This window comes from Papio anubis, chromosome 6 (assembly GCF_008728515.1).
Source record: "Papio anubis isolate 15944 chromosome 6, Panubis1.0, whole genome shotgun sequence".
NCBI lineage: Eukaryota > Metazoa > Chordata > Mammalia > Primates > Cercopithecidae > Papio > Papio anubis.
In genome coordinates this window covers 56,018,367-56,040,972 of record NC_044981.1, presented here as the reverse complement: position 1 = coordinate 56,040,972, position 22,606 = coordinate 56,018,367, and the positions used below count along the sequence as shown (strand labels likewise).

The 22,606-nt window shown below is 36.1% G+C and overlaps 1 protein-coding gene across 1 annotated transcript in view; it reads right to left on the bottom strand.

Moving 5' to 3' along the window:
* The window catches only part of PRIM2 (DNA primase subunit 2), a 315,731-nt gene that overhangs the window by 120,007 nt on the left and 173,118 nt on the right, over positions 1–22,606 (bottom strand). The window contains exon 9 of the mRNA XM_021936782.2: positions 3,157–3,229. Within this exon, the coding sequence (XP_021792474.2) occupies positions 3,157–3,229 (73 nt within the window). The remainder of the gene's footprint in view (positions 1–3,156; positions 3,230–22,606) is intronic.

Here is a 22,606-nt window from a genome sequence, read left to right as displayed (position 1 = left end):
GACTTCAGGTGATCCTCCCACCTCAGCCTCTCAAAGTGCTAGGATTACAGGTGGCATCACCCACTGTGCCTGGCCAATAACTATTTTTCAATTATACATAACAGAACAATTATTTATTAAGTGTTCTGGAAAATAAGCTAGGACATAATTTTCCCCTGCAATTCAGTTAAGGAAAAAAACACAACGATAATTATATTCACTATTAGGTAAGTTAAACACATGAAATAAATGACAAAATGAAGGCTCCAACAAGGGCAAAACTTGAGCACCACAGAAGCACTGTGGCAGGGAGCCCGGGAAAGCCCAGTGTACTATTACTACACCAAAACGAGTCTTCGGCTCCAGTCCACTGGGTTATTCACTATCCCATGACCACGCAGTCATGCTCTGTAGCTTCTCATTTTTCTCACTCTGCTAGCCCTACCTGGTGCACCCTTCTCATGCACATGCCATGTAGCCAAAGCCAAGTCATCATTCAAGACCCAACTCAATTTCTATTTCTTTTGGCACATTCCTTGACCACTTTTTATTCATTCAATCAACAAATATTTATTTAACACTTACTATGTGTACAGCCCTGGGGAACCAGTAGTGAACAAAGAAGTCAAAAACCCTGTCCTGAAAGAGCTTACATTTTATTAGAAGGAGATGGACAATGAATACAGACATTAAAAAGATAACATCTGATGCCAAAGCACTGGAAATGAAATAGAGAAATGAAATCAAGTGTGATTAGGGGAGAGGTACTTCAATTTGGGTGGCCAGGGAAGCCTTTTTGAGGAGATGGCATTTCAAGTAAGACAAGGTAAGTTGGATTCTAGTGAAATGAAGATCCTGAGAAGGAATAAACATGGTGTGCTAAAAGATAGCATAAGATCCATGTGACCAGAGCAAGTGAGTGAGCCAGAATGGAGCAGAAGACAAAATAGAAATGATGAGCACATATGGCTTCAGAGGCCATAAAATGAGTTTGGATGTTAGTCTACATATGATGAAAACCCACTAGAGGGTTCTGACCAGAAGACTGACGTGATTCAATAAACAAAGAGAACTCTGGCTGTTATGTAGTGAAAAGACTATATGAGAGTAAGAATGGAAGCAGGAGGGATATTTAAGAGGTGTGGGCAGTAGTCCAAATAATAAAAATTTTAAAGATAGTGTCCAGCTATATACAGATAGAAAAATGATTATGGAAAATGAGCAAACAAAAGAATCATAAGTCCAGGATAGAGGATGAACTATCAACTTGGATCTTGTAGAGGCCAAGAACAATAATAAGAATAGCACCAGTACACAAGATCATTAGTTAGGTGTTCAAATCATCAGTGAATACAGGTGTGGAGGGAGGAGGTGGAGTAGCAACAGAGGAGGTATCAGATGATATAATAAGATCATAAGGGCTTTAAAGGAGCTGGAGCTGTAACAATGGAAGGCAGAGAAATGTGGACCAAGACACTCGGGGCACACCTATGTACGAACTCGGGGGGAAAGTTGTCTCTACTTGAAAAGGGCCACAGGGAAATAGCATTGAGAAAGCCAGATTTGTTAGAAGAAAAAACTAAAGAAAACATTTGGAGACGAGTTGCAAATATCAAGGGATATGCAAATGACATGCTGTTGTGAAGATCAAACGATACAGATACAGAGTTAGAAGGCAGTCCAGAAAAAGATACATGGGTATTACCACGGGGTCTCAGGCACAGACCCATGACAGGATCATCATCATAACACTTAACATTATATTGCTCATTTATTATTTATTATGTTGTCTCTCCCCCTCATGTAAGGTCCGTGAAGGCAGGGACATTTTCTGTTTTCCTCACTTCTGTATCCACAGCACAATGGCTGGTACATAACTGATGGGCTCAATATATATTCCTTAAGTGAATTAATATTTCTATGAACTCCAACAGTATCCAAGCAAATTCACATATGCTTGTGAATGGGGAAACATCTAGCTAGAACTAGGAACAAAATTAACTTCCAACCACTCACATTATATAAACACAAATCACATGAGTGGAAGTGAGAAGGGGGACGGTTAGAGATAAGTGTTTAATAAAAAAATTAAAAGATGGGACATCTTTGAGAATAAATTTCAAATCAACTGTGTAAAGTAGCCAACCCTATTGTTATTTCTAGACATATTAACTACAAGTACTTTTTTATAATTTTTCAAATGGAAGATGACCTATTCATTCTGATCCAAACTCATGGTCTCTCTCTACTAGTCTTATTACAGTTCTTGTTTCCAAGCATTAAAATCCTGGTGTATTTTTAATTTATTGTGAATAATTTGGTAGTTGTCTAACCCAAGATTATTTATGGCTGGCTTATTTTCCCTTTTGTGTGTGGAGCGCAAATTCTGTTACGTATTAAAGAGAAATTCTACAAGTATGGCAAAGTACGCTACTCTATGGAACCACAAAGTGAAATGATGTTAAAATAAGCTATCTATTAATTTCGTAGCCTACACTAGGTGATGAATTGCCCTCTCCCCCTGAAATTCATATATCAAAGTCCTGACCTCTAGTAGCTCCAAATGTGACTATATTTAGAAATGGGGCCTTTAAAGAAATCATTAAGGTTAAAGGAGGCCATGGGGCTTGGGCCCGGGTCTCACGTACTCAGTGTCCTTACAAAAAGAAGAGACACCAGGGATGTATGCAAGCAGTGGGAAAACCACAGGAGAACACAAAGAGAAGGCAGTCATCTATGAGACAAGAAAGGCCCTGGAAGAAATCAAACCTACTACCACTTTGATCTTGGATTTCGAGCCTCTAGACTGTCAGAAAATAAATTTCTGTTGTCATGACAGCCCTAACAAACTAATACACTTAGTGTTTTCCATTTCCCCTTCATTAAATGTATACAGTATTTAAATGTAAACACAAATTCCATTTAGTTATTTAAAAGAATTTCCGTTTGGAATAACTGATTAAATTCAGCTTTTATAAAAGTACAGATAATTTTCTGATTAAACAATTTTCCTATGATTTTTAAAAAATCATATGTGTAGGACATGGGATTTTCTTTAAAATTAATCAGCAAGCATTGGAAACACATTCTATCTCCTCACCCAAAAGTCTTTGATTTAAGAAAGTATATGTTCCCTCCATTGATAAAGTTCTAAGTTTAAAAGAATGTGCTACTTACCGAATCAATCTGATCTAAAGAAATCTTCCCAACATTTCCCTGGGTACTGTAATCTTGGCCAGTGTAGGAATGACTTTAAAAAAAGAAAAACAAGCAAACAAATATTAAAACAGATTCATAAAATACTTTTGATCCCTTCGAAGGAAATCTTTAAATTCTGAAAATGATAAAAAAAAAAAAGAATAAGAAAGCATTTTACATCTAAACCTTAGCAGAAACATAGCCAAGTGTTTTAAATGTATTTAATGAAATTAATTTAAGTAACTTACCCCAAAATAATACAAAAATATAGTAACAGTCTGAACCTCCTGACTCCTAGTCTAGAGCACCACTTCTATTTTTCAGAAGCGTAATCCAAGTTGTTGTTAAAGTTCAAACCTCTACCATTTATACTTTATTAACAGCAAGACAACAGAGCAAAAAAGCAGCTGGAACTTAAACTGGGAACCATCACTTAAAAGCAGTAGGTGAGCAAGTTACTTAGTTACTCATTCTCTGTAGGCCAGGTTCCTTACTGACTAACGGTCATAATAATGCCGGCTTTGCAGTATTGATAGGAAGTCTGAATTGTAAGAATTTTTGTTAAAGAGCCTGACATAAAGTAATTACCATTTATTAAAATAAATAATATCTGAATGGCACTTTACAATGTACAAAGAGTTTTTGATAGCCTCTAATTAGATCCTCGCAACCCCCTGAGAGAGCGTTTCTATATATCATTTGATGAATGGAGGCTTGGAGGAGTTAGAAACTTGTTAGGATCAGAAAGCAAGTGAGCAGTGCAGTGGGAACTCAAACCTTTTGATTCCTAATTCCCCATTTTATCACTGCACCATATCATCCTCTTCCCTACAATAAATTTTCCTGCAGGATTATCTTCAAATTAGGGAACATAACTTGGTATATACTACCTAAAGCCACCCACCTCAGTAATGTTTCACCTCCTTGACACAACACACTACTCATGCCCAACTCCATGAACACGGACTCAGGTGCATGCAGGTGTGACACAGCAAAAAACAGCTGCTAGATTACATAGAAATTCACAATCAAACCAAGGATTATACAAATACCACAACTAAAGGGAAATCCTGGGGTGAATAGTCATTATGATCATAAAGAATTCCACCGGGGCAACAGAGTAAGACTCTGTCTCTATAAAAACAAAAAACAAACAAACAAAAAACCTGGGCATGGTGGCATGCCTGTAGCTCTAACTACTCTGAAAGCTGAGGTAAGAGGATTGCTTGAGTCAGGAAGAGCAAGGCTGTAGTTAGCCATGATCATGCCTGAGCACTCAAGTCTGGGCTATAGAGCAAGACTCTATCTCAAAAAAATAAAATAAATAAAATCCAGACACTATTTTTTTTGTTTGTTTGTTTGAGACGGAGTCTCGCTCTGTTGCCCAGGCTGCCCAGGCTGGAGTGCAGTGGCACGATCTTGGCTCACTGCAAGCTCTGCCTCCCGGGTTCACGCCATTCTCCTGCCTCAGCCTCCTGAGTAGCTGGGACTACAGGTGCACGCCACCATGCCCAACTAATTTTTTGTATTTTTAGTAGAGACGGGATTTCACCGTGTTAGCCAGGATGGTCTCGATCTCCTGACCTCGTGATCTGCCCGCCTCAGCCTCCCAAAGTGCTGGGATTACAGGTGTGAGCCACTGCGCCCAGCCTCCAGACAGTACTTTCTATCTGCTCAGTTACAGATGTTAAGTATCAGAATTAGGAATGGCATTTCTCCTCTACTCATCTATAATCAGAAAGGCTTAGTATGTCTGCATTAGAGGAGGTGATAATAAACATCACAGCTACTTAACACATATTTGAACTAGTTAAGGATAGCTGGGGGGCAGGGGGCTTGTTAGATACAACACAAGGCAGGCAGAGGGTGAGAAGCCTGTATCCCATACTCTGCAGGCAGTGAAAAATCATGAAAAGGTATGAGGCAAGAACTGACATAATCCAGTTTACACTTGAGAAACAAAGTAGTGTGGGGAAATAATTAGAAAGGGGAGGGACTGGCAACTAACTGGAAGAATACTGTAGGCAATGTTATATCCAGGTGAGGGAAGGTAAGAGCCTGAGTAAAGTAGTGGTAACGGATGGAGAAAGGAAGGCAATAGATGGGCTCAGGAACTTTTCTGGAAAAGAATAGATATGCTTTGATGAGGGAGGGAGAAAAGTCAAGAATAACAGTTTCTAGCCGGAGTGTCTGAGCGCTTCCAAGACACGATTTCACTCTCCACAAGACAAAAACTATTTAGCCTAAACAATAAAACTGTAATTCAGGAATAAACTTACAAAGAAATTATGAAAATACAAGTTTTGATAATAAGTTTTCTTTACTTCGTATTACAATGTTTCCAGGTGAATGGTGTTTCCTCATAATAATGAAACATTGACAGAAGCTCAAAAATCAAGGTAGAAGAAAAAAATAACGCTGCCATAAAATAATAAAAACCCTTAAAAACAATTCACATTGGCTCATGAAACTGGCTTTTACTTGGAAGTGCCAAGAGATGGTTCTAAAGGAGAATCCTAACAGGTAGCCAGGGAAAGAGACGCACCCTTCTCCCACATTCAGAGCTCAGCGCCAGCTTTCTATCGCACTGCTGCCAAATAAATGAAGCTGCTATATTAATGAAATGTCAAAATACATTCTTATTTTCATGATTTAAAAAAGATCGATTTTATGAGGGAACATGTCTTAGTGATTATTATATTGGGAAAACACAGAAAGTCATTTTCAACAGCAAAAAACATTTCTAATTGCTTCAACATCTATAAACACATGCAAACCCAGCAGAAAATAGTTTTCTGTCCATTTAAAATACTCACAGCTTTATTTTGAGGAACATTCACTGTCAACAACATAGTTTTTTTAACAAGGGATTCAGAAAGCATAAAAGCTTCTCCACTCCTAATGTTTCATAAAAGAATAAAGTGAGATATAACACAAATACCATTTTTTCAATATAGAACACCGAAAAACATTTTAATGGGTCACAAAATTCAAATATGTCATTAATGACTATTTTGCCAAACATAAAGGGCAATGTTTGATTAACTAATCAGAGAATCTTGAAAAATCTGAATTTGATGTCCTTAATTCTCAGTTTAGCTACTAATTTTCCACAAGTTTAAAAGGAAAAAGACAAGACAAGCTATGCCTCAATTTTTTTCATCCATAAATATGTGTGGTAAGGGATAAGGAATTGCAGTGATTTACTTTCACTTCCTATGCATAATTTATTTGCTAAAGTATCAGGTGAAAGGCATTAAGGGTGAAATATCAGTTTTCTCAACTTATGGAAAAGTAGTGAAAACAATAAAGATGTGGTTCAGTGAATATCCAATTACATTTGAAATCTATCTGAAGACACTGGGTTGTAAAAGGATATCGTGTACTTTTGCTAAAATGTAACAATTACTGCACTGTACCAGCAAGATATCGTGTACTTTTGCTAAAATGTAACAATTACTGCACTGTACCAGCAAAATAAATACCTTCACTACCGAAACAGAACCATATAAATGCATAAAACCCAGGACAAACTACTTTTTTAGTATCACTAGATTGTCAGATTCTCTCTCTATAAGACACATTTTTTCCACATCCCAGTTGTTGTCCTTATCTGGATGTAACAGATTCTAATTATTAAAACAAACAAACAAATTGAAAAAAAAAAACACCACACACACACCTTCAGGAGTCCCTGTACAACCCCCCATCTCTCGGCATGCACTTACTAAGCATCTTTGTGACCAAGGAAGGGTCCAAGCAGTGAAGGATCAACATAATCCAGGGAGGAGAACAACAAAGCTCAAAACAATTGTTCTCAGGCCTACAGAGAAGAGGTCTCTTCTAAATGAAGGGTGAGAGAAGAAGGTAGGCAATGTGAAGCATTAAAGATTTTTGAGCAATAAAATGACACTGAATAGAGAGAGTCACGCTTTAGAAACACAGACTACAGGATTCTAGAATGTTATTAAAATGTTGTTGAAATGACTGACAACAGGTCTATGTTGAATAGAGAAGCCTGCTGAGCCACAGGGGGAGGTGATCTTGGGGGACTGAAATGGAAGGCTGGGATGAAGGGAAGATGACCATCAGTAGGAATGAGCAACTGGGGAGTAAAGTGGAAGAATCAGAGATTGTAGTCAGAAAATAATTTAAGCTTGGAGGTTTAGAAGTAGGATGTGATAATCGCAAAAAAAGTCAAAGGCACGGCTGTTTTAATATTTTTATCATTTGTAGCTTAACAATATTGAATATATTAAAACATTCTGACATTTTGACCAGATTCATAAAATTATGTGATTAAAGTTTATTAAGGTTGTTGAAGGGGTTTTAAAGTAAGAATGTGATAAGGGCGAGGCATTTTGGAATAATAAACTCTTTTTCTTAGGATCTGAAGGGTAATCACATAACAGATGGATGGGCAGAAAAGATAAGCAAAGCCAAGAAAATTTCTAAAAAGTAGTTGATAGATGAAGAGGTTAGGTTAGAAAAACACACAAGCAAAGGCAAGTGGGCAGGGGATGGGGGAGAAATTCAGTAGGAAATTAGGTAGGTCCTGAGATAGGAACTTAATCAAAGACCATTACAATAAAATTTTAAAAACACCTTTAAGTCCTATTTCCTTTGTAATAATATAGTGCTAAGTTTCTCTTTTAATGAAAATGTGAGGTTTTCTTCAGGTTTCTAAACACCTAAGTGTACATATAATAGTGTCTTCTAAGAAAACAGAATTTTGCAATTGTGTATAACAAACTCTGCTTACACAAAAGTAATCTGGTGTCTCTCCCTATGTTTTTGTTTTCTTTTGAGGTGATGGTCTTAAATTATATACTCTGCTATAAGAGAATTCATGATACACAAAATATATAAAAGCATCTTTTTTTTTTTTTTTTTAATTTGAGATGGAATTTCGCTCTTGTTGCTCAGGCTGGAGTGCAATGGTGCGATTTCGGTTCACCGCAACCTCTGCCTCCTGGGTTCAAGCAATTCTCCTACCTCAGCCTCCCAAGTAGCTGGGATTACAGGCATGTGCCACCATGCCCGGCTAATTTTGTATTTTTAGTAGAGACGGGATTTCTCCATGTTGGTCAGATCGGTCTTGAACTCCTGATCTCAGGTGATCTGCCTGCTTCAGCCTCCCAAAGTGCTGGGATTACAGGCGTGAGCCGCCTGTACCCAGCCAAAAGCATCTTTGCACCCAGCCAAAAGCATCTTTTAATGGTTGCATTTGTTCAATAACTTACATAAAACTTAATTAAAACGCAGTTGTACCCGAGGAACTTTTCCCTCCCATATTATGTTGCTCATTAAACATAAGAGGGCAGCATGGCTAGTTTTCCAATATAGCTTAAAATCACAGTAAACAGAAAGTTATAAAGCTAACAGAATTTCAATAATTTATAGGCTGAAAAGAGAAAGGTCAGACTTTCAAAACATACAAAACACTTATTTATGCAACCAAATTTAAATGATCCCATTTTAAATCCAATTAAATCAATCTAATTTTGGAGAATGAAGGGGTTGGGGAATGGCCAACACAGCAAGGTGTAATTAATCACATCCACACTAAACTAGAGTTTTCCCCAAATACTATCTCACAAATGTCTAATGTACAGAACAAAAATACCATGGATACATAAAAGGATAAATCTGAAACAGAAACATCTGCACACATCTGATCTGTGAATTGTAGTGAAAGGCAGACCTACTCCTGGACTTTGTAGAAACAACAGAAATTTAAGTCCTGTTCAATGTACCATGAATATCAATATGAGCACTTAGGTACTCAACAGGGAATTGTTTTTGAGTGTTGAAACTCAGAGTTGAAAACAAAAAGCAGAAATTACATGAAAGTGGATTTATGGGTCTCATGGCAAGATTAGCTGGTTAAGAAAAAAAATAATAATCTTTTCATGCTGTGGCACTGATTGTTAACAGAAGATGGATCATCACACCTCAGCTCCAAGAGTGGTATTCACCAGCTCCACTACTGTGACATAAATGCCACAGGGTATTACTGACAAAATGGGAGAGCAAAAGTCAGCTTTTCAAGGGTGATTACAACTCCAGTCATTTTCTCCTTTTCAGACTACTGATGAAAATTTGACAGAGTAAACAGGAAGTAGTGGAATAGTTGCAACACTTTAGGAATTGGCTGCAACTCCTCCTCATTTGTGTAATTTCTCCAAGTCCAGTTTGCCCAAGGCAATCATGGAGACATAAAAGAACCAGGCAATAAATAGAGAAGAGTGATTAACAGGGTAAGTTTCAGAATCCAAGAGTCATGCAAAAGTTTGCATACAGTCACTATCTGTGTGATTTTGCAAAGATCTCTTAATTGCTTTCATCTTAATCACTGGTAAAACAGGGATTATAAAACAGATCACAAAAGTGCTGCCCTCAAAAAGTTGCTGTGAGGACAAATGAAATGTCTGTAGTGTTTATCACAGTATTTTTCACTCAAATTGTAATAAACATCATCATCATCCTGGCCTAAATTTATTATTCTTAAACATTTTGGATTTTTTTTTTTCTGTTCTTAACATTCACCAATTTCTTCCTAGGAATACTAGAAAAAAATAATTTCTTTCCAACCTTCTTCATACTATCACATAAAATGTTTAACCTCAAAGTATTCATAGGAGAATTCAGATGTCCTTGAATAACCTGATATCTGGAAGATTTTGTGAGTCTATCATTATAGTCTATATTTACACTTTTAGGAAGTGTCCAAAGTACAAATTTTCAGCTTAAACAATAGAGATTTAAATCAAATCCATTTTATGAAGCTTTACTGTTCAATATAGTATCCATTAGCCAAATGTGACTACTGGGCACTTGAAATGTAGCTTAGACTAAATTGAGATGTTCAATAAGTACAAAGTACACACTGGATTTCAAAGACTTAGTATATAAAATGTAAAAGATTTCATTCATAATTTTTCATAGTGCTTACATATTAAAATGGTATTTTGAGCTGGGTGTGGTAGCACATATCTGTAGTCCCAGCTATTCAGGAAGCTAAGGAAGAAAAATTACTTGAGCCTAGGAGTTCAAGTAGCTGAGCCTGGGCAAAAGAGCAAGATCTCATCTCTTTAAAAAAAAAAAAAAAGATATTTTGAATATGAGTTAAATAAGATATGTTATCAAAATTAATTTCACTTGAGTAATTTAAAATTATATATAATTATATATGTGGCTTACATTTGTTGCTCTCATTATGATTCTACTGGATAACATTATTGTATAGTGAGGAGACAATGACATAAAACAATCAAACGGTTTTCTGGAGGACTAGGTATAACTATAGAATAGCCAGCTGACTTGCCCTGACTTCTATTTGCTACATTAAGATCAATCTCTGCCAGTCATAAGCAAAATACAGGCTGCAGTTAGGCCGAATAAAGGAAGTGCTTCAAGTCTACTATAATTGTGCTTGTTTTTACAACATTTTACTTGGGAATCAAGTTTTTATATTTAAGCCATAGTTTGCCATTTATACTGTTAGGGAAGCAATCTTGAATTCTGATTAGCTTGGTGGTAACCTGAATTGTTTCTTTGGGGACAAAGAAAGCTGTGGCATGTTTATTTGGAAGGCTTTGGGGCTGCTTGGCCAACCTCAACCTCAATACCTAATTGCAACTGTCCATTCTTCTCTCCTTTGTAAAAAGCCATAATAGACAGGATGCAAATGTGGCTTACAGCAAAATCCTAAGCCAGAGTGGAAAGAATTCCTCCCTCATCCTCAGGGGGTATCTCTCTGCCCTCCACCCCCTACCAGCAGAGTTTCTGAGGTTCATAAAACATATTTCCATTCTTTGTCAAGCATTTCCCAGTACTCTTAAGACTAAACAGGTTAACACCATTTACTCCTTTCTATCTGGCAGGCTACAGTTTATCATATTTTTTTAACTAGCATAAAATAAAAAAGCAGTGAAGCAAGCATCACAAATAATCAAAACTGATCTCTGCATCAAGGAAACATATTTATTTGGACCATTAAAAAGTAAGCTAATACATCTTTCAAAATGAACTGTAATCTCCTACATCATTCCATAAAAGTATACCAAGTTCCAATACAACCTATTCACATAAAGCCAGGTGTAATAATAGCACAAATGGAAAAACAATTTCAGGAAGAGGAAATAAACGTTTCTGTACATTACCCATATATCTATTTTTGCAATCACAATTTTACCCACTGTTGGTGTTAAAAAAACAAACAAACAAACTCTATCCACATAAACTAGGCCACTCAGACATTTAGAAAGCACAGTCCCTGCACTTTGGATTTGTAGGGTGGGTAGGAAATCAAAGGAGCCAAAGCTACAATGTATCATTTCCTGCAGTGAAGGATATCACAGGAAAATTCAGTCAACAGCTGTCACCACTGAAATTGAAATGAGTTTGGGTTTTATTCTCCAGCGAAATCCCTAGTAAATGGTATCCAACTTGTATTAGCCCAGGTGATTTTCCCTGCAGTTATTCCAAATGAGAACACAATCAATAAAATTCTGTTTTAATTTGATTGAATGTAGATTATTTTTCCACAAGCATAAATTTTATTCAACTTTATTTTTAAAGAAGTCTCCACAGAAAACTACCATCACACAACATGCAGTATACTGACCTATTTTTCTTTATAACTGGGAGAAATCGTGTGATTCCAAGAGGCTAAAATATCCAATAAAAATCAGGACCATATGGGTTTCCATATCAGGTAGGAACTATAAATGGTGCAATTGCTACTTTATTTTATGTTTCCTCATCTTCCCTATGTGGTCCATATTTTCCTATTTATTCCAAGTTATAACCAAAATCCAATGAACTCCAAGATAAATGAAAGTTGCATCTCATTTTTCTATAAAAATATCTGTACATTTGTCAAAAGACATTGAACTATATCCTTTAAATAGGTGGATTTTTTGTATATAAATTTTTGTACCTCAATAAAATTGATTTTAAAAGTAAAATACACACACACACCCCTATAATATATATTAAAACTACAGCTTTACATAGCTATTTTCACCATATAACTTTAAGACCCCCAACAAACATATCTATTTTCATGAGTAAAAAATTTATGTTCCTTTACTCTCTATATTCTTAGCATATATTATGGTAATATAATGAACCCTAATAGAGATGGTTTTGGTTTTGGGTTGTGTCCAGGATAGTCAAATGACTACAATAAAGAAAGGATTCACAATAGGGTAGTCACGAAAAAGTGAGAGGCCGAGGGAATAAAGTTCCAACATCCAGCAAAATTAATATGTTAAAATGATAGACAATGTCTTCCCATTCCCCCACAAATAATTTACACAATGTGGAATAATTCTGAGATGAGCTATTACACATTTATGGCATTCTAGGATTATCCCCACATTTGTTCCCCAATAACTGCCACAATGTTTTGGGAGCTTTGGTGAGGAGTGCTGGAACAGTTCATGAGGATGATTACTAAAAGTCACAGTCCAACAGTCGTGTTACATCCTTTCCTCACACACCCCTTTAGTCTCACATAGCCATTGACAATGCCTCATAATGTTTAAGGGTCTCATTTCATAGATGAAAAGAGCAAGGTATGTAACAGTTTTGTTTCTGGTTTTGTTTTTGAATACAAGTGGTCAACATTTGAATAAGTCATTGGTAAGAAAAAGAGGGAGCGCTTATGAGATCACATAGAGGAATAGAAAGCACTCTCTGCTTTCCATGATTAGTTCCTGATGGCATGAAGAAGAGTCCCATGTCCATTTCTACAAAGTACATTTCTACAAAGATAAAAAGCATTTCTTTACCATAGTTATCCTTTGGAAATAACAGAAACTCCATCAGCTTTTTGCCCAAATTACCATCTCATTCAGTCTCAATATTTAGCACCTTAGAAAACAGAATTAAAGGTAAAATTTTTTAACCTGAAAGTTTCTATAATTCACTCAGCCATTCATTCATTCATTCATTCATTCATTCATTCATTCATTCAAGTGTTTACTGAAGTCCTATTATGCCATTTTCATAAGTAATGGGGAGATAGTGGTAAACAAGATGGCCAAATTCCTTCATCTCATGGAGCTCATACCCTAGGCAAAAAAATACTGAACAAGCAAACAAATTAAAACGACCATTCCAACTGGTGATGTTGCTGTGAAGAAAACATAACATAGTGAGATAATATTATAAAGCACTTGTGAGGGTGACTTTACATTGGATGATTAAGGACACGCCTCAATAGGACCTGAGAAGATGCACCACTATACACATTTTTGTTTGTTTCCACCACTGTACACATTTGATGACTGTTCCTGGTGGATTGTATGTATGCAGTAAGTCAAGAACCAAGATACCGCTACCAAAAGTAGGCATTTAAAATTCATCTTGTATTATCTTTTCTAGCACTACTTTCTACATAGTAATCAGAAACAATCTACATAGTAATCAGAAACAATTGAGAGTGCATTAAACTTTTGTTGAGTCTTGGTAGTCTGCCTTTCCTCAGTTCAATTTATTGAATTTTGTTTTGTGTTTACTCTGAGTAAATAAAGGTTAATTGGTTCTGGAATGCCAGGGGGTGCTCTTAGGTTAACAAAACATTTAGACTCACAAGAATATGCCACAGGCCACTTGTGGCATCAGTTTACTTGGAAAGATCCAGGAGAGGAATCGCAGCTTGCTAGCTGGGCAGCTTCAAGTATTCCTCTTCTGTGGAATCCTTACCCCAGGCCTGCACAGGTGGATAGCTCATTCAGGTACAGAGGCAAAATCCCCACCAGTAGATATGACAGCTGCCCTGACTTAGGAGCCTCATGACCCTCAGTAGCCACAATTGCTTATAACAACTCCATACGTATAGCTTTTCCAGGGCTACCTCAGATTTGAAACTCTAAGCCCCACTACTATGATTTTTAACAAGTATGTAATTATTTAAATATATTTCAAATACAATATGGAACTACACTATCAAATACAGTAACCACTAAGTAAAATCGGTTATTGAAATTGAAATTTTAATTAATTTAAAATTCAGTTCTTTAGTAGCACTAGCCATGTTTCAAACACTCAATAGCTGTAAGTGGCTACTTGCTACTGGGTTAAACAGGACAGGTACAGACACTTCCATCATCACAGAAAGTTCTATTACATAGCATTCAACAAGTTACTTTTTGTTGCTAATATATCATAAATACTGCCACAATGCTTTCTCAGGCCTTTTAAGAATATTATTTCCTATAACATCATTATTATTTTGTACTTTGTTAGTGTTTTACGACTAACACACTGTAAAATCACTAATTTTCTTTGTTACTTAACCAGACAGCGATCAATGTTTTAAAGAAACCCAATGAGTGAACAGGAAATTTAACAACTGTAGATACTAAAATTACTAAAAAAGCGTAAGAAATCATAAATTTTACTTTCCAGGAAGGCTCCCAGTATCCGGTATCCACAAGCCACAAATTCCTGAGAAACTTTGGAGTCAGAGGACTAAGGGAAATCTACAATGTCTGGTTGAAGATAAGCTACAAGACCACTGTGACAGGCAAAGTTTCATTATTTCCAGGATTCTATGTGCTCTCATATAATCACATACCTCCAGTATGCCAAGAGTCATCATGATTTATTATAATTACTTTAATTAAAATTATCTTTTTACTGATAACTATTCAGTCCTACAAAGGCAGAAATAAATGCATCCCCAGAACCTAACACCATGTGAGGCAACCAGTAAGAGTTCCTTTAATATGTGTTCAATAAACAATAAATAAACTCTTAGAATGCTAAAAGGTGTGTGAGCATGTATTACTGAACAGCTCTCACAAAGTACCTCCACACATCTCAGCCACTATATACAACCTCATTACAAAGTCTACTATTTACAGCAGTGTTTATTTGCCTCGTTCTAGGTAGCTGGTTGGTAAGACAGGAAAGATTTTTCTATCTTCCTTCTATATCATTAAAAAGAAAATTGGTAACTTTTTATATTTCTTTAAGAACCGATTTCTTACACCTTTTTTCAACTTTAAGATATATTAAACTAGCAAAGTGAATTAACTATAAAACTCCAGGAAACGTTAGTATTCTATATAAATTAAGAATGGTGACTTACATGTAAAACTGATGAAAAGTGATACAAAAACCTGTTTTCACTCCATACTCCCACCTCAAAAGAAAACCTTCACTATAAGAGGATGAATCAGTGACCTTCCAAATATGCTCTAATTCCTGGATCCTCTGAATGTGTTAGGTTACACGGTAAAAGGGGCTCTGCAGATGTAATTAAGGATCTTAGATGAAAAGATTATCCTGGATATTCCTGTAGTCTGATCTAATCGCATGGACCTTTAAAAGCAGAAAACTTTCTCAGGTTGGAGGCAGTGTGACACAGCAGCGTAAGTTAGAGATATCTGAAATATGGGAAGGCTCTGAGATGGGACCCACAGGCAAGGACTACAGAGGCCTCTAGGAAATCATGGAAAGCATGAGAAGGAATGTGGGCAGCCTCTAGGAGGAAAGACCAGGCTTCAACTGACACCCAGCATAAAAACAGGATCTCCAACAACTTAAATAACCTTGGAAGTAAATTCTTCCCCAGAGCCCTTCAGTAAGCAACATAAGCCTTGCTGACACCTTGATTTTAGCCTGGCAAGACCCAGGTCTGATTTCTAACCTACAGACTGTGAGATAATAAATGGGCATTGTTTTAATCCACTAAATGTGTGGTAATTTGTTAAGGCTGGAATAGAAAACTAATACACTGGTCACTTTTTATTTTCTTTATATAAAAATACTAGTGTCATTGCTAAATATCAGGGTATATGTATACATGTACTCATGCATATAGACATATGACACGAGTGATTTTTAAATATTCTAAAGGAGTGTTTGATAAAATGGCTATAAAGGCTCTAATCTACACACACTAGCAAGCTTTAAAATTTGGCTTCCTCAATTCCACCTTTTTCAAGTCACTCGTTCACTTGTTAAGAACTCTGCCACTTTCTCACTTGGGCAAGATGGCATTTTTAGACTAATGAACTTCCCTGTATTTTCAAAGCTATACACCACCTAGGCTGCTGCTGTTCTTTGTTCTTATCTCCATCTGATCTGCTGGAAAACATCTACGCTGTAATTCCTTCTACATAAAGTTACTACAGTATTTCTTCTCCTCAGTTACTCTGAACACACAGAAACTGTTCACATTCTATAATTTTTCACCACAGGTTTATTCAACCCAGAAAGCTATACATATCTGATAAAATGGCCATGGTTAAGTAAAAGTAGATATATCTATTCTTGATTGACTATTACGCAGATACTTAAAATTAGACTCATGAAAATCAATTTTCTACTGTATTACCTAGCTATAACATATTAAGTGAAAAATTTTAAAGTTAACGACTTTATAATTACATTAAAGTATGCATCAAGTTTACAAAAGAAGCTTAGCGGTGGTTGTATTAGGGAGGGAGGTGATTTTATATGTTGTGACTATATATTTTACCAAAAACATTAAATAACATTAAATTTGTAACATAATCCACATGCAGATACTGCTTCTTATAAGACTTCCCACCACTCTCTTTACTATCTACTTGATTAACTTGCAGCAACTATTCCGGTGCAGCCTTGGGTATGTGTGTGGGTGGGGAGAGGGGTGCTGTTTATAAACTTTGGCCCTCTTTCCCCTTAAAAATATAAACATCTTGAGTTAAGGGACCACATCTATTCTTCTGTACATAATCAGTACCAATTATAGTGCCCTTAACACAACAAGCTGATTCTAACAAAATGCTGACTATTCACAAGTACACCTCTAAGAAGGCATCAATATTTTCCATACAGATGTGAAAAAATTATAATTCAAAGGTGACAATGGAAAACAATATATTCTAATTTATTAATATCTTACATAGCTCCTGGAAAACCTTTACTATAATCACTGAACTAAAAGCTTGTGCTGCTGCATGTAGAAAAGGAAATAAATGTTCAAGGTACTGCCAGAGACTGGAAACAGGTGATGAGAAAGAGCTAACAAACAAATGAAGCATGTGGACCAGGCTAATGAGGCTTTCATTTCAGCCCTCAATTGATGAAGCCCCTATCTACTAAACCATTTTCTGGCATTTATTTTCATATTTACCGCAATAGACACATGAATGCCCACACAATTTTCTGATTTCAAAATGAGAACTAATTCAAAAAGAAAATAATAATAACTGTACCACTGTGGATAGTAAGAAAAGCTTTCTTACAGAGATTACATGTCTGATAAAAAATTTGTGAAAGCATACTCTTTAGAAGAATAAGTAGAAATGTGTGCATATTAATCAAATGTACCACCTTAGGAAAAGGAATTTTACAAAAGTAGTCTGTAATAATACCAACTGAAGGAAGATGCTTTCATTACTTTAAATGATTTTAAAATAAAGGTTTGTAAAAACATCTGCTTGCAAAATCAGTATGCATTAAAAGTTAATCCACATGATGCAGTCCAAGTACTTACTATAAGTAATACTTGTCTTTCTTAGCTTGTTTTATCTTTGTTTGATTTCTAATTCATTCTTGGGCTGAAATATGCTCACAAAATTGTGGTGTGACAAATACATATTTTTAAAATGAGTTATTCTTTCATGACAAAACATTAAATAATAGCAATTTTTTTTTGAGACAGGATCTTGCTCTGTTGCGCAGCCTGGAGTGCAGTGGCACGATCCCGGCTCACTACAATCTCCGCCTCCCAGGTTCAAGTGATTCTCTTGCCTCAGCCTCCTGAGTAGCTGGGATTACAGGTGCGTGCCACCACACTGGGCTAATTTTTGTAATTTTAGTAGAGACAGGGTCTCACCATGTTGGCCAGGCTGGTCTCGAACTCCTGGCCTCAAGTGATCTGCCTGCCTCAGCCTCCCAAAGTGCTGGGATTACAGGCGTGAGCCACCGTGTCCAGCCAATAATAGTAACTATTACAGTGACTTATAATATGCTGTCCACCAATGCACTTCATATCTTGAAGTGGAGGAATAAAGGAGAAAGATACCTACACTGTAGGCATTATTTTTAAGGGGGAAAAATTCTCAATCACACAACTAAAAGTTATCACATGTAGAAAATGGGCTGCAAGTTCTCCTGTCTAGTTGCACCTATTTATACTTTATAAGTGAGATAATAAATAAAAATAACCATCTTTATCATACACACTTGCTAGCCTAATACCATTTTTATAAATATTATCCCATGGTACCATAATTAGCATAGCAAAGATACTTATTTACAATAAACTTCTACATTCATGGGAACATATTCCAAGACCTTTATGTATCTCCAAACTACCAAATCAGTGAACGATATAATTCACCCTAGAAAATGCAGTGCTATATAACCATGAGAATGACAGTAAAGCCACAATGAGATGCAGGCTCCTTAGATTACATGTCTAATCATACGCAATTTGGTGAAAGCAGAAATAATGATTTATACAAATTCTCTCTGAACGTTATGTTATTATAAATCTAAGTAAGTTTACTTCTTCCAACGGGAAAGTTTCTGGTATCAATTTTGAAAAATGGTAAAGTCTTATGAAATAATTAACTCATCTCTTTTGAAGAGAGGGAAAGACAGTATTTTTAATTAGAAAAATTAGGTTTTCTTGGCTGCTGCATGGTGAGCATGGTGGTTCACACCTGTAATCCCAGCACTTTGGGAGGCCGAGGCAGGCAGAACATCTGAGGTCTGGAGTTTGAGACCAGTCTGGCCAACATGGTGAAACCCCATCCCTGCTAAAAATAAAAAATTAGTTGGGTGTGGTGGCATGTGCCTGTAGTCCCAGCTACTCAGGAAGCTGGGGCAGAAGAATCACTTGAACCCAGGAGGAGGAGGGTGCAGTGAGCTGAGATCATGCCATCGCACTCCAGACTGGGTGACAGAGCGAGACTTTGTCTCAAAAAAAAAAAAAAAAGGAAAGAAAAATTAGGTTTTCTTAATGAGAAAATCATGAGGCTCCATCACCAACCTGTAAAATAGGGATTATGATAACCATCTACCATCCACACTGGATTGTTCTGAGTATGCACCAAAAAGCTAGGTTGGAAAATACTTTTTTAAACTCCAGTCAGTTTGACTTTATGGCCTGTCCCCTTCTCCCTTCTAAAACATTGCCCCTTCAATTATTCCCTCTTACTCCCATACTACTCATTTCTGCCTTAACCTGTAAATATGCTCATCTTACCAATCTTAAGGAAAAATTAAAACACTTTCTTCAACCATGAAGCTCACCAATGCAGTCCTTTTTCCTTACATGTGCTCAGAATTAAGCTCTACCAAGAGTAGCCTACTCCCTATATCTCCACAGCTTCATTTCTTATTTATTCCTCAAATCCTCATAAGACTTGGACTTGTATCCATACCATCAAGCACCCATCATCCCACTATCCTTTTTTGTTCAAGGCTCCTCCCTGGTATTTTTACTGGTTTCTCATATCCCAACTCCCGCACTGCCCATCACAAGTCATTTAAACACTGATATTCGGTGGGTTCAATTCAGAACCCTTCACTCTTTTCTTGTCTCTCTATACTCTCTTCCTGAGTGATCTCAACCATTCCCTTTATTTTAACCAAGACCTGCACAGTGATGACTAGAAAATGTCTCCCTGATGTAAACCTCACTCTTCAACTGTGGGTCTACATTCAACTACTTACTAAACTTCCCCCACATACATCCCCACAGGTATCTCAAGCTTAAAATGTCTGAAACTACTGAAATTACCATCTAAGCAATCATATTCATTCCCTAATTGCCTTGTCTTCCTTTCTTTATTCTCCTTAGTTAATGACAACATTATCCCTCAAGTGAGATTATAGTTCAGTCCAGTCAGCCTGAGAAAGCTGACTGATAAGAATAAAACAACAACAAAAAAACAATAAATTTCAGTCCAATCTGAGCTCCCACTGCGAGCCACTACTGTGCTAGAATGCACGGAAACCAAAACAATTAAGTCATGGCCCGATTACTTAAGGAGATAATTCCACGAGGGAGACAGTTCAATTAATAAAATTATGTACATTGTATTTAATTCTGATAGAAAATGTTACAAATTTTATAACTTGTTCAAGTGCCTATCTCTCAAATGAAACCAAACCTAACTCCCTGAAAACAGATTGTGTGTTTTCTTTTAATTCTAAGCACATAATAGGCACTAAGTAACTAATGAGTGAATGGATGATACTAATGAATTAAAAACACAGTTGTACTGCCATAAGATATTGAAGCACGATGTTTTTCTGTACTTGAGAATTGGATTCAACTAAAAAAGTTTCGACATATCACTTCTGCAGTCTCAAAATAATATATATTGTTAAGCAATATTTTAGATTATTTGATTGGCGGTGTTACCCTAATTCTCTTTGAGTCTCTAAATCCTGTAAAATGATTTGAGAATCTCTGTATTGCTACTTCAATTTTTACAGGTATTTTGTATTATCTCCCAAATTAGTTTTATTGACAAATTTAATTAAAATGCTATTCATCGTTCCTCTTTCCTCATCAGAGGCAATAAACAAAATCAGACCTAATAATGATCTCAGTATCAACCTCCTAATGTCCATCCACCTCTATGTAACATTTAAATTACACCGTTCATGCAAATCAATTTTTTTCTAACATAATTATTATTACAATCTCTCAAACCAAATATTATAATTTCCTGTTTAGAACTAGACAAAAGGAAGATAAAACAAAAACATTACATTTAGACAAGCAAAAGCAACAATTCAATATTCTTGAAAGGCTTATCACAAGGTTACTTTGTAGAACAGGAAGTGTCAAACTATGCACATCAGCTGCCACCCGACATATAGATGTCTCTGACATGGCAATAAAATGAGAAACCATTTGGTTTAATAATAATAAAAAAGCAACATCAGTGGGTACATATTACATGTAGCATCTAGTCCTGGTTGCCTAGCAACCAGTCATGAGTGAACTCCACAGAGAATAAAAGCCCTTAAATGAATGTACAGTTTGTGCAACTTTCAAGGACTCGAAGAGATGTGTCAGTAGTTAATCTAAATTCTAGTTGGCAATTACCATACTCAGATGGAGGAAGGAGAATCCATCATCATCTCTCAGAATCAACTGTGAGATTAACTAGAAGCAAGATTCTACCCTTTAGGTTTTTACCTTTTGAACCAGTGGTTTTCTAGGAAAAAAAATATGACAGTATGATTTATAAATTATAAAAACTTTATGCAGAAAAAAACAACAAAATTTCACTAATATAACTTGCATTCATTCATTCAACAAAACATATAATACCTATCATACACCAGATACTGTCTCAGCTACTGAAAACACAAATATGAACATCACTTTACAAGCTTTCAAACATACTATAATGGAGAAATCAAACAGTAAACAAACAATAACAATACCACAAATTCTGTAATACAGAGGAAGGCATGGGATATTATGAAAACATCTATAAAAGACTTCCAATTCAGACTACGGAGGTGAACTAATTAATGGTCAGGGAAAACTTATCAGAAGAGGTAATGCTTGAGGTGAGTTAAAAGACAAGCAAAAGTTATTGTAAAAGCGGAGCATGGGGAGAATATATATAGATTTGCGTATTTATATACATCTACAATATACTTTAAATATAAATAAAATATATATTATATATATTTAAAATATTTTAAAATTGTATTAAATACATTTAAAATACCTTAAAATTATATTAAATACATTTAAAATGTTTAAAATTATATATATAGTATATATCTATAAATTTACATAAATAGAAGTGGCAGAAGGAAAAATATTCGGAAGGTCATAGAGGTGAGTGAGCAAAAAGCATGTTGTGTTAAAGGAACTTCATGGCATTTGGTGAAATTAGGATCTCAGTGTTAAAACAGGAGTCCAAAGAGACAGACAGCCCAGGCCTCTTCCAGAAGGACCTCTTATGCCAGGCTAAGAAGTTCTGGCTTACTCCAGAATGAAATTGGAGAGGCAGAGATGGGTCTTAAGCCAAGGAATAATATAAACACATATGGCAATGATGTAAAATATATTAGAAAGGGCAAAGCAAACAGACAAGAGGCTATGATAGCAAGAGATATACTCAAGAGACAAAACTGCCAACAGAGTTGAATGCGGCAGGTGGGCATTAAGCAAGATACTCAAAATCAATTTCTGAGATTCTTAACTCACTGACACAGAGCTCTAGTAAATTTAACAATCATATATAAATGTTGTTATATATGAAAATGTATGCTATTCAGTCCCTGCTGAAATATTAGATTTGATCAACCCTCCCTTCTTCCTAACCCAACAAAACAATTATACAAAGGTTATAAAGCTGTCTGGGAAGGAACAGTTACTGGAGAGCAGGAAGAAAAGGCAAGGAAAGGGGAGAGGGGAGGAAGAAATAAAGGAAAA